The 11,814-nt window shown below is 39.0% G+C and overlaps 1 protein-coding gene across 1 annotated transcript; it reads right to left on the bottom strand.

The window, feature by feature from the left end:
* Positions 1 to 9,206: 9,206 nt before the first annotated feature.
* LOC107193907 lies at positions 9,207 to 11,403 on the bottom strand. Its single transcript, XM_015583445.1, has 6 exons — positions 11,365 to 11,403; positions 10,848 to 10,882; positions 10,282 to 10,393; positions 10,140 to 10,209; positions 9,885 to 10,055; positions 9,207 to 9,599 (listed from the first exon to the last, which is right to left on the bottom strand). Exons 1-6 carry the CDS (start codon positions 11,401 to 11,403, stop codon positions 9,529 to 9,531), a joined length of 498 nt encoding a protein of 165 aa, XP_015438931.1. The 3' UTR covers positions 9,207 to 9,528.
* Positions 11,404 to 11,814: the final 411 nt, after the last annotated feature.

The following is an 11,814-nucleotide window of genomic DNA, read 5'->3' as shown; positions in this document are numbered from 1 at the left end:
TTTCCGGAAGACGGTTAGACCGAAGCTGACCCGTAAATGTATCGCGGTCGGATCACTCGGCTAACGAACCGTTCGAATATCTAACAGGCGTGAGAGATCTTGCTTTCGTCGAGAAATATTGGACGGGAACGGTGGTAGGATGAATATTGCGGACAGGGGCGGAATCCCCCCCCCCCCCCCCCCCCGAACGAACCGAGATATTTCACGAAGATTAGGTCTCTGAATTATTTCCATGGAAGTCGAAGATGCGTTCGATACGTATAAATAATGTATTGGAGTGATCGAGATGTAAAAAATTGCGGGTACACCCTTCTTCTTCGGTTGATCGGTAACTGAATATATGAAAATTTGTTTAGTTATCGAGAATGTTCTTATGAAACGTGATCATTGAATTGTGCATTTCTGCTTTATAGTGTGTCCAGTTTTTTGTGATTTGGTATAGTAAGGAGTTTAATACTAGATTTACCGGACGCGAAATTCTGACACATTTCGAATGCCTTCTAACCTCGAAATTCTCTATGTGGTATACCTATCTCTACGGACATGCGTCAATTTGACGCATTCGTAAATTGAGTATTAATAAAGATAAGTTGTTTTTTAAAGAAAACGTGCAGTCTCGTTGACGAGTGTCCGTATAAATAGTAGTATAAAAAATGTAAACCTAAAAAAATAAAAATAAAGATTGACTGGTGAAGTTAGTCTAGTTCGGAATAAAAGATCAATGACAAGAAACAGGGGTACGTTTCTTCATTCGACAACATTGATCCCTAAAAGGTCAGTTATTAATCCTCGAATGGCGTCAATTCTTGAGTCCATTTTTAACTTCCGAGAGTCCCGTCAACGCCACTACTCACCGCTAACTAACTCAAGCTCCCACGATTCATTACATTACGTCTGATAAAGAAATCGCCGTATTTCGTATAGATACGTTTCAAAGAACACCCAAGAATAAATAGAAGAACGATCAGAAGTTTGAATGCATCCACGTATCGCTGCCTATGCAGTCAGAAATATGCTCTTCGAGGGGTTAAAATCGTGACTTTATGAATTATTTCGCCATCGTTTGCGCACCCGATCACATTTTCAAGGAACTTCACAACCCGAGGAGTAACGAAACCATCCCCCCCTTTACCAATCTATCAGTTCTCCGCGCGGACTGGCAAAAGCAAATTTCCATACGCGGGGCCAATGCAATCCCGAGGTCGTGTGCGTGGCGCGTGTGCGCGACCAAAGGAACGGGCGGGTAGCAGAAAGAACGTACGAGGAAGAGAGATAGCAGAGGGTGATGGAGAGGGCGGCAGGAAGAGAGGGCAACATATACAGGGTGTTCAAAAAAAAAACTATTTTATATTTCTATGGTACCCCCACGAGAAAACTCGGCTTCCGCTAAGGGACAAAGCGGCGTGGAAGAAAAGTCTTGTACCACTTGGTAAATTTATTCCAGGTAGTGAAATAAATGTTAAATCGAATGTTAATTTGCGATACATTCCAGTAATTCCAAATATCATCTGGTAGGAGGCCCTTTCCCTATGTTACTTTTTCCCCTAGTGGAGTTTGCTCGTGGGTGTACATAGGACATATACTGTAGAAAGTAAAAAAAATCTTAAAAGGGGAGGCATGAAAGTAACCCCCTCCAATTTTGATGAAACTTCGTATGTCTGTTAAGCAGTCAAAAATAAGGGATACGTATTTTTTTCTATCGGCTGAAACGCGACTTTAAAGGGTGAAACCAACCCCCGAAAATTTTTTTTGTTATAAAGAAATTATATTTTAGACAATTTGTTATCACTATATTATTCTAGATAAAAAACCGCAAACCTCATCCATTAGAAGTTTTCATGTATCTCTGGTTTTCGAGATAGTACTTTCGGGTCGAAACTTAGGGGGTTGGTTTTACCCCTTAAAGTCCGTCTGAGCCGATAAAAAAAATACGTATCCCTTATTTTTGACTGGTTAACAGACATACGAAGTTTTATATAAATCGGAGGGGAAAACTTCCGTGCCTTCCCTTGTTAGTAAACATAGGTCGAAAGGTGAACCATTTCTGAGAAATAAACATTTTTGTACATTTAACCCTCAACGGTCGCATGGCGTCTGTTTGACCCCAACGCAACTTCAGGTTAAATTATACAAACATCCCTAAAATTTTATGAATAAATATTAAAACATCTGAAAAGTTACGATTTTTTTAAAGTAAAAACACTGTTTTTTCACGGATTGTTTTACTACACTGAAATGGAAATCAACACCTACAAAACATTGCATTCTTATTTTGCACTATTTGAAAATTGTTCGGTAATTTTTTCAACCCAAACTAATTAATAGTTTGGGTATGGAAACCGTTTAAAGTCTGTGGGGTAACTGTGACCCAAGTGTAACCGTTATAAAGCACCGGTGAAACGTAACTGTTAAGGATTAAAGAAAAAAAAATTTATTTTCTGAGATTCGAACCATCGATACAGTACTTTAAGAACGTAGTACTTAACCACCTTCGCTACCATTTCTGTCAAAATTAGCTTCTATTAATCCCGTATTAGTTGAAATCATAAAAATTGAACATAAAATATCTTCATAAAAAATGAGTACTACCGCAAACGTCAAAATACGTGTTAGCTTACTTTTACTATAGATTCATCAGAAAAAGTTTCATTAAAATCGACGATCCAACGTCTGTGGCCTCTCCCTGCAAGGTTTTCTTACTCAGTACAGTGTGTCCTATGTGTACCATATAAATATTGAATGCTTTCTTTTTAACACCCTGTATATGTATATATGTATATATAGGTATAGTGGGAGTGAGAAAAAACCATCAAGAGAACGAGAGAGAGAGCAAGAGGCAGGTGCATCACGGTGACACTCCCTCGATAATTCTCCAGAAAGAGAGAGAGAAAGGTAGAAAGAGGGAGAACGAGGGAGAGCAAAAAGGGACGAGTAAAAGGGAGAAAGAGGAGGACCGTCTTATGGGATAAGACGATCGGCTGGAAGAGGAAAGGAAGCCGGGGCTAAGTCACGAGTGTTGTGTCTGGAGCTCGTTTATGGTTGTTCGCTTAAAACTCTCGCTCCGGGGGGAACGAGAGAGAGTTTCAGAAATGGCGCCTCCGGGGTCAGATCGGATCGAGAAAGGTAATCTCCACGAATTGCTGGAAGTCGCGCTTACGCATCGGCCCCAACTGTTTACCGGACCACCGATATATATTTCCGATGCCTCTGCGCTGTCGACTGGCGATTGTTAATCGAACTGTCGTTGATCTTTACGGATTTTGTATAACCATAGAATTAAAACAAAAAAACCATATTCGTAATTTGAACGCATTCTAGAATATTTTAGGACGAAAAAACACACACACAAAGAATAAAAATCACTTGAAAGAAAAAGAAATATCCTTTGAAACGGAACAACTTTTTTAAAATTGGTACAAATGACTTGAGATCTTTTATGATGTTAGGGACATTAATTTACTAAATGTGTAAGAAAAATTGAGAAAGTTGTAATTGGTTGGAATCGCGAAGAAAATAGTAAAGGTCGTTTTTTACAACTTTTGAATCCGAGGCTATAATGAAAATTTAATAAAGATATGTCGAAGATGTATATTAGTTATATACATGTTAAAAATTTCATCAAAATCAGTTAATGTTGCTACGAAATACAAACGATTAAAAATGATGAAAATCACCGTTTTTCCCGACTTTCGACATACAATTGTGGTAAATCTAACAATTCTTACATCTTTTGATGCCTGTCGCTCGTTTCTGCATCAACCGATTTCAATGAAAGTTTCAGTATGTATATAACTAACATAAATCTTCAATATATCTCTCGGAACCTAAGCCCAATCGGTGCTAACATATACAGGAAAAAGTTCTTCAATTTTTTGAGTTCCATAACACATCCAAAGGTCACTAAAATCAGTGTTGAGTGTACAATTCCGAATAATTTCTCACGTTTTTCTAAACAAAACTGACAAAAATACATTACTTTTTCGACCTCCCCGCTTGATTTTTCGTTTCACTGCTAAAATGAAGCTATAAAAAAAACTACAGTGAAATAGCTAAAGTTGAGAAAAACCGCTAAACCGCATAATTCCGAAAACGTGAACACGATTGGGTCGAAAATGTCCCATAAACATGATTAATTCGTATATGTACCAGGAAGGTCGTGCTATTATTTTCCCGTTACATTAATACAATTAATAAAAACAAACACCATTTCACGTGAAAAACTTTTATCAACAGCTTGCTCCAGTTGTTTTGCCCGACCAACAAGCAACCACGTTCCACGGGTCAACTTTTTCCACCCCCAATCCTCGGCGGGTTCTTGCTCGTTTCCGACCGTGTAATTTCTCGATCGACGGGTGGAAGTGGGGGGGGGGATAATTAATGCGAACTATTTACCCTTTCCACGGCGACACGCGCTTGTTGTTCAACGGTTTTATCGTTTCCTGAAACAAACTCCGCTTCAGGTAGATTTACTCGTGAGTCACCCGGCTGATAATTTTAGATCCGTTTCGGACGTGTTAGAATCCGCGGGCCTCGTGTTTTCGGGGCCGAGATACCGCGCAATTGCCCAATCGTATTCTCTCCCTTTCCCCTCCAGGGCCGATGAAATCGATCGAGAAGAAATCGCAGGATTTTTTTTCGTCCCGAAGGAATTTCGACGGGGCGGCAATGGGATCGTTTCCGAAGGGAGGAAAATATTTCTGGAAGCGTTGCGAACAGGCAGATTCGATCATATTTTTAGATACCCTTGCACTTGGACGTGGATCCCCGTCCTGACCCTTTCGAGATTGAACAATGTGCACGCGGGCTTCCGTTAACCCTTTGAATACCGACCGACCTTCTCGTGGTACGCGTGAAAATGATCGATTTACGGGATATCTGCACGCGCAAATACGAACCAGACGGTTCTTTTATGTTTCCGCATCGGCCGGAAATACGATACAGTGTTAATGTTTTGTTAGTGAGAATACACCGAATCTGTTGGAATTCCTATCGTTCGAGTGATTCATTGAACCTTCAGCTGTAATATAAAATAATCCATGATTCTTTGTTGACCTGGCAGTAAGATATTGCTATACGTTGATTACGGATTACATGTATACATTTATAGCATGTAGGGGAGGACCGAGGTTAAAAGTAACAGTTTTTGGTTTTCATGAAATAAAATAGCCTGTATTTTAGTTAAAGATTTCAGGTTCGTTTATACGGATAAGCTGGAAATTTAAGATTAGTTCTATAGCGATGAAATGTTTTTAAATTAATTGTTGAAAATATTATGACCGAGAAAATTGACTGAGTCGGATTTTTACAGTTTGCTCCATCTTGGGGTTAAAAGTAACTGCGTTAGGGTAAAGTTGTACCACAAATGGATTAAGCAAAATTGTGTACAGTGAAAGACAAGAAATAATTAAAACTAGCTGATAATTACAAAAAATCAACATAAAATTATAGTTTCCTCTTTAATTGGCTCAACAGAATATTATTTCTTAATCAATCAGGTACTCGACATAAGTTGTCTTTTTTTAACTAGCACAACATAACATTATCTTCTTAAGGAGATCAATTAATTATAATAATGAATAATTATCATAATTTATTGATTATTTAAAAAGTTATAAATCCTGTTATAACTTACCCCTGTTACTTTCAACCCCGGTCTCTCCTACGACTATGTGAAATATGATAAATGGTAAAGTCAACATCGGATTTAATACATTTTCTGTCTTATTCTTGTCGCAATAAAATCCTTAATAAATAAATAAAATTTCAATCGTCACATCGGACAAGAAATTTCTAACAAAAAAAGGTTGAATTTCTGAAAAAAAGAGTATAGCACAAGTCCGGGAGCGAATCGGAATTCGAAGAACGTTATTTCACGCCGATAAATAAGGAAGTACGAATATAGCGAGCGGATATATGGATATTATTAGTTTTATCTCTTGAGAGGTTCATTCCTTGGGCTACGTGGAAACTATTAAATTTTCCATTTTCGATTCTATCTCACTGAACACCTAATATACAGTACAACAAAATGAAATGTAATCGAGCAAAGAATGAAATAATCGAACGAATAACGATCACATTCAATAATTCGTGTCAAAGAGTTAATTGTCTTTCTCTTCGTACCGTTTTTTTTTTTTTTTTTTCATAGTATAGCTTTGACTGCAGTCTTACGGAACACCCTGTACAGTGTTTCTATTCAAAATAGCAATCGTCGATAATTAGCAGAGGCAAAACGAGCGAAAAATTAACCGGATTGTTGGCAATTGGCGACCGTTTCGCCGGAACAATTGACGCTTAACGAACCTGACACGTTCGCTGATCCGCTCAAACATCGGAATATAAATGAGTAAGACGAGCGTGAATCGATCCCAAAACAAACCGAGCATAATTATGTATATTCTCGAAATCGACGTCGTCGGATCCGACGCTCGAAAAACATCGCGTAAAACCCGAGACAGGAATCGCGTTGTGTGTATCTAATCGGCGATTAAACACGAGCGGCGCGCGTGCATCGTAATAAAATTGCGGCTCGTTCCCGTGCAATTAATCTATCAAACATTTCGCGCGTGGCAGTCCGTCGCGCTGCAACTTCCGTTATTAATTTACGATAGGGTTTATCGTGCGAGCCAATTAGTCGAAATATAGTCGTCGAAAAATAGGTCCTGTCCGTTTTTCGGTGTACCCGGAAAATGATCGTTCCAACTGAAACGGCTATTTATCCGTAAATTACTGACGTAACATTACGGATCGTGATTAATATTTTCTGATCGTATATCTCCAGATATTTTGTTTATCGTCACTATAACGTGTATTCATTAAAAACAATTGTTGCCATTTTTGACAAGTATTGGAGTAATGAAATTAATCAAATAAATTACGATACCATTTAGAAACATATAACCGAAAACTGAGAAATCTTCACTGACAAGGAAATTATAAGGCAGAGCAGAATACTGCGTTTGATTCCTTATATTACATTTGAACAAATTTTTGATATTCTGCAAAATCAGAGAAATGCTTATTGAAATTATCTATCGATTGGTATTAATTGAAAACTTTTATAGAGTTATATAAACGTCTTACATATTTTTTTTGTAAAAACCTTAAAGTGTCCAGCACCAGAAAAACACTCCCCTAACAGTATATGTATACCTTACTCACGGTTATACCAGATATTTCGAACAATGTCGCAGTTTCGCGACGGACAACATTGCCGTGCTGTTTATCGGGCCGTTATCGGCGATAAATCAAAGCTCAACAATGTCAGCCAGATAAGATCGGGTTTTTGAAAACAGATAAGAAACATTCGACGGCGGTAAACGCATGCACGGGGGCATCGATAATCTACTATTTAGACGGAACTGAGAACGGAAGACAGTCACAACGGTGGAGACACGTGCCCCGAAATTGACGTCTTACGGGCTCGCGAAAAAATGAGAACCACTATCCCCCGGTACGGTTTTACAACACGCAGCGGTTACGGCGCATCGCGGAGAGGCATATCGGTTTGTCTCTCTCTTTCTCCGTCGAGCACAGACTCTGTCCTGCTCGCTCCCTGTTGGGCAGGTGTATGAAAAGAAGGAAAATAAAGGGGGCGGTGAAAAAGAGAGAAAAAAAAAAGTAAAGCACCAAAGTCCCTTCCCTCGAGATCTCCAGGGGCTGTTCGCCGAGAAAAAGACTCGGATTTATGGTCTCCTGGCATTACGTTCGAGCGATTAACCCCTAACGATTCTCTTTCTGGCTCCAGTGGCGTCTCGCGGAGACACGTGGTACGGTAGCGCGATCGGAGCACGCCCAAACCGTGGGCAAACATTCAACTAACGTTCCCCTTACATTCATAAACACAGGGCGGTACACGATTCACGAAAAATCTATAGTAACCTTGGACGTGTCTTTTTCTCGGGACGCGGGGCCGTGTCACACGAGAGAGGCATGGCATGTCATACAACAATGTGACGCTGTTGCACATGACAGCGAACGACAAGACGTAGCGGGGGTCGTGTCTCTGGTGTGTATACGTTTATAGGTTAGGTTAAAGAGGGACAGATTTTTCAACGTCCAGTGGTGGAACGAATGAATGAGAAGCTTGTGTATATACCTGGTGAGAAACAATGATAAGGGATCAGCGTGGACACAGGGAAGAACAGATCTCTCCCGGAGGGGGGGTTAGTTTCACTATGACGGGGCAGCACTGTCCAAAGCACTGACAAGCAAACCAAAACACAGAACGGAGCGAGTCGGTCGCGAGATACGTCCGGCGCGATCTTCGAGACGATCGAAGGCTCGATCGACCGTATCACTACACCCGTATCTTCACTCGCCCCTTGCGGGAGATATCTGTTCACATAGATAGCACAGCAGAGCGACGCGCGTGATATTAAACGCGGATTGCTCGTTCGTAGCCCAGTAAGCACCAGAGACACACAAGAGACTCCCTGTGTATTTTTCACACGGTGCGCACGCACAGCACTAGATTCCGGTGACCCGTGGCTCGGGAAAGGGACTGTTTCGTGGCTGACGACACTCACCGGGCTGCTTGTTGGCGATCTTATTGAAGCAGTTCTGAAAGACCTCGTAGAGATGCATCGGCTCGTCGTCGCTGGCCGCCATGTTTTCACGAGACGAGAAAACGAGTGGACGTCCGTGGTTGAGGCAAGTGGGCACGGTTTCGCGGTGCGGCCGCGCGCGGAGCCACCCTCCTCCCGGAACGGTCACGCACACTACTGAACCATGCCGCCTCACCGACGCGTCTCTTATAGGTCGTCGGTGGCGCCACCTCGCCTTGGTTACTCGCGCCACCCTCGACGCGTAGGAGATTCAAATCTTCTTCTCTTTTCGTTCGTAACCGTGAAACAAACGAAGGACTTTAAAATATTTGAAAATAATCAATACAATTCAAATTAATGCAATTGTTGAGACACTATTCTCATCGAATCGATGTCAATCTTTCAGACTTGAAATTTCGAATAATATTGAGTCCAACTATAAAAATTGATGCCAAGTACTGTACACTTGTGCAACTGAGATAATGATATATGTATACCTAAAGTCTGGTCAACCTATTGCTACAAACAACTTTATTCATAAACTACAAATACAAACAACAATATTGGAATAAATTGTTATTTCCGTATACGAAATATATAACTAAGATAAAATTTATTATGCAGTGTTACAATAATATAATAATTCTGTATTCATTATTATGGTACAGTTCGCTATTATTGTAAATGGACAAGCAGATAACAATGGCAGGTACAACAAGCCTCGTTTCATTGTCTGTTTTATTGCCATAGTACAATCCGAAAACAGGCAATGTGTCTACAAAAAACTGTAATCACCTTTTGTCAGTTTGTTTTCGTAAAGAGTTTCCTCATTGTTAACAATTCTACCTTGTGGAACTTTCGTTCTGAAAAATAGATCTGAATATTCAGACTATGCGTGCTCATATATCTTATTATTAAAACAGATGTAACAAAAATGTGTTATACATCGATATCAAATTTTATAAATTGTCATGTTAGGTCCTTAGATTCCAGCAAAGTCAGAGTTTTGTGGAATCGGGTGAGATATGTCCTCATAATCATGTCGACCAAAACCTAAAATAAAACAATCTTTACGTACCTATACTTCTATCACCCAAGCAGCATATACAAAACAACATAAAGCTCACTTCACAGAACTTACACATACATTGTTTATAGTCATAACAGCCAACTTTGAGATCATTTTAAAGTAACAATAGTGCATGCAAATAGCTTAAAATAAAATAATATACATTTTGTAGATAATTAAAAAACATCTCATGCACCTACTTAAAGCAAAACTTTGAAGAAGCAATGGAGGTCTACAAAACACGGATCTGTATCCATTGTATTACTGACCCATTGCAGGACTCTGCGTGAACATTGTTGCTAACCATCCGCCCCTCTTTTGGCCTATTTTCAGTAGGCACGGGGTCGTCAAGGCACGCGCGATCATGTTTATGATCATAATCGCTGCACTAAACTTCTCAGATGCACCTCCAAGTTCGTACAAACAGATAGGTACATCTTCTATGTAGAGGGGTTAATCAAAATAATGTAATTCCATATGGCATATGTTAGTCGCGAATGAATTAAAAAACAGTTCTAACTTACGTATTGTCGGAAAATAAACTGCTAACGTTACTACGTCAAAAAATATAGAAATTACATTTATGAATAGGGCCTAAAATGATCAATTCTATTATGCACACTCAGATTAAACATTATACAACACATTATAAAGTTATTAGCTTACAAATTGTAATGGTTCATCTGATTCGATATGGTGAATGGCCCATAACAAACAGATGAAGAACAGGAAATTGTAAAACATCACTGATTTTGGGCACCAGTTTCCCTGAATACCCCTAAAAATGACTTATTTTTAACTATTGAAGACACAGCCCATAATATAATACTAAGTTACAAAGTATACTTGGAAATTACAATATAGTGAGATAATAAACTCAGCTAGACCATAAAGAAAGCTTTGAAAAAGTCAATTATGGAGCAAACCGTGGCACAATAATTGAATACGGTCTTAGAGCTTACCTAAAAGCACTAAGTGTCTCAAATGTGAAATTACTAATTTTACTAATTCATTGTATTGAATCAATCAAGTATAAATTAATTTTTTTTCCAGTCAGTTCTAAAAATGTTTGAATGGTTACAGACAGATTTAAGTTCAAAGACCCTAGCTGGGTCTGACTTGAAAAATAGCTTATATATAGCCACACAGAATTTACTACTTCATTAGTGACTTACCTCCAAGTATACTTCTACACTAAATAATGTATATTATAATATAAAAATTATTCTTACCATGTTACTAGCACTAAATGAATTGCAAATATCACCTGAAAAAATCCGAGAGGACGGTAATAAATGGTCAAAAGGATTGTAATAAAGTATTAAGTCAATGTGTGGTATTCTGATCTCATAGAAATATAATTATGGTAATGTATAAACTGCCTCGATAATACGAGAAACTTGTCAAGCAAGTTATGGGATTGTTTCATAGCCGTCCACCCTTACATAATTGTGTTTTATTTCGAACGTACACTGTGTCAAAAGAATTACATAAATCTTGATCAAAATGTAATTACAGGGGATTGTAAGACATCTGTTCTAATAATTGATTGCATTTAAATATTCGCGTGCGGACGTGCGAAGAGAAAGCAGTAAGAACGTGAGTTCACGAGAATAACAAATATAAAACGTGCAATGAATTCATTAAATTATGCACTTTAAATTGCGTAGAAAATAGTTCACGTACAACAAGAAATTGTCAAGTGAGAAAATGGAAAAGACGTAATAAAAAAATTATGATAATATTTACCTTTAATGGATACTGAGATATGCTGGATGTGTCTGGCATTTTTGAAGTTATAAAATCTTACAGGGGCCTTAAAATGATACTGCTTGATGTTTCTTTGGTCCCCAAGACAATTGGTACCAGTTGTTTATCGAGACAGAGTTGTTTATTCACGATTATCAAAATATAAAACGTCTCCGTTCTCCGGAACGCCACTTCAACACAACCAAACACAACGCGAATACCACGGGCTGTTAACTCCCATTAGAATAGTGTGGTCAGTCATAAGCTACCGAGTCACATCACCAATGGTGCTAAAGTCGCATTTTTCGACACATGTACTTCTATGTAGTGCTATGTAGTCGGTGGATAAAACACGTTTTGGCGGTGGAGGGAGTTCAAGCCTGACTGTTGCATGCTGTTGCAGGTGGTTGCAAGAGGATTACAAATTTACGGAAATGGTGTCTTGCTGTG

This window comes from Dufourea novaeangliae, unplaced genomic scaffold (genome assembly GCF_001272555.1).
Source record: "Dufourea novaeangliae isolate 0120121106 unplaced genomic scaffold, ASM127255v1 scaffold21, whole genome shotgun sequence".
NCBI classification, from domain to species: domain Eukaryota; kingdom Metazoa; phylum Arthropoda; class Insecta; order Hymenoptera; family Halictidae; genus Dufourea; species Dufourea novaeangliae.
Note: the sequence above shows the minus strand (reverse complement) of the source record. Positions and strands in the feature narration are given on the sequence as shown.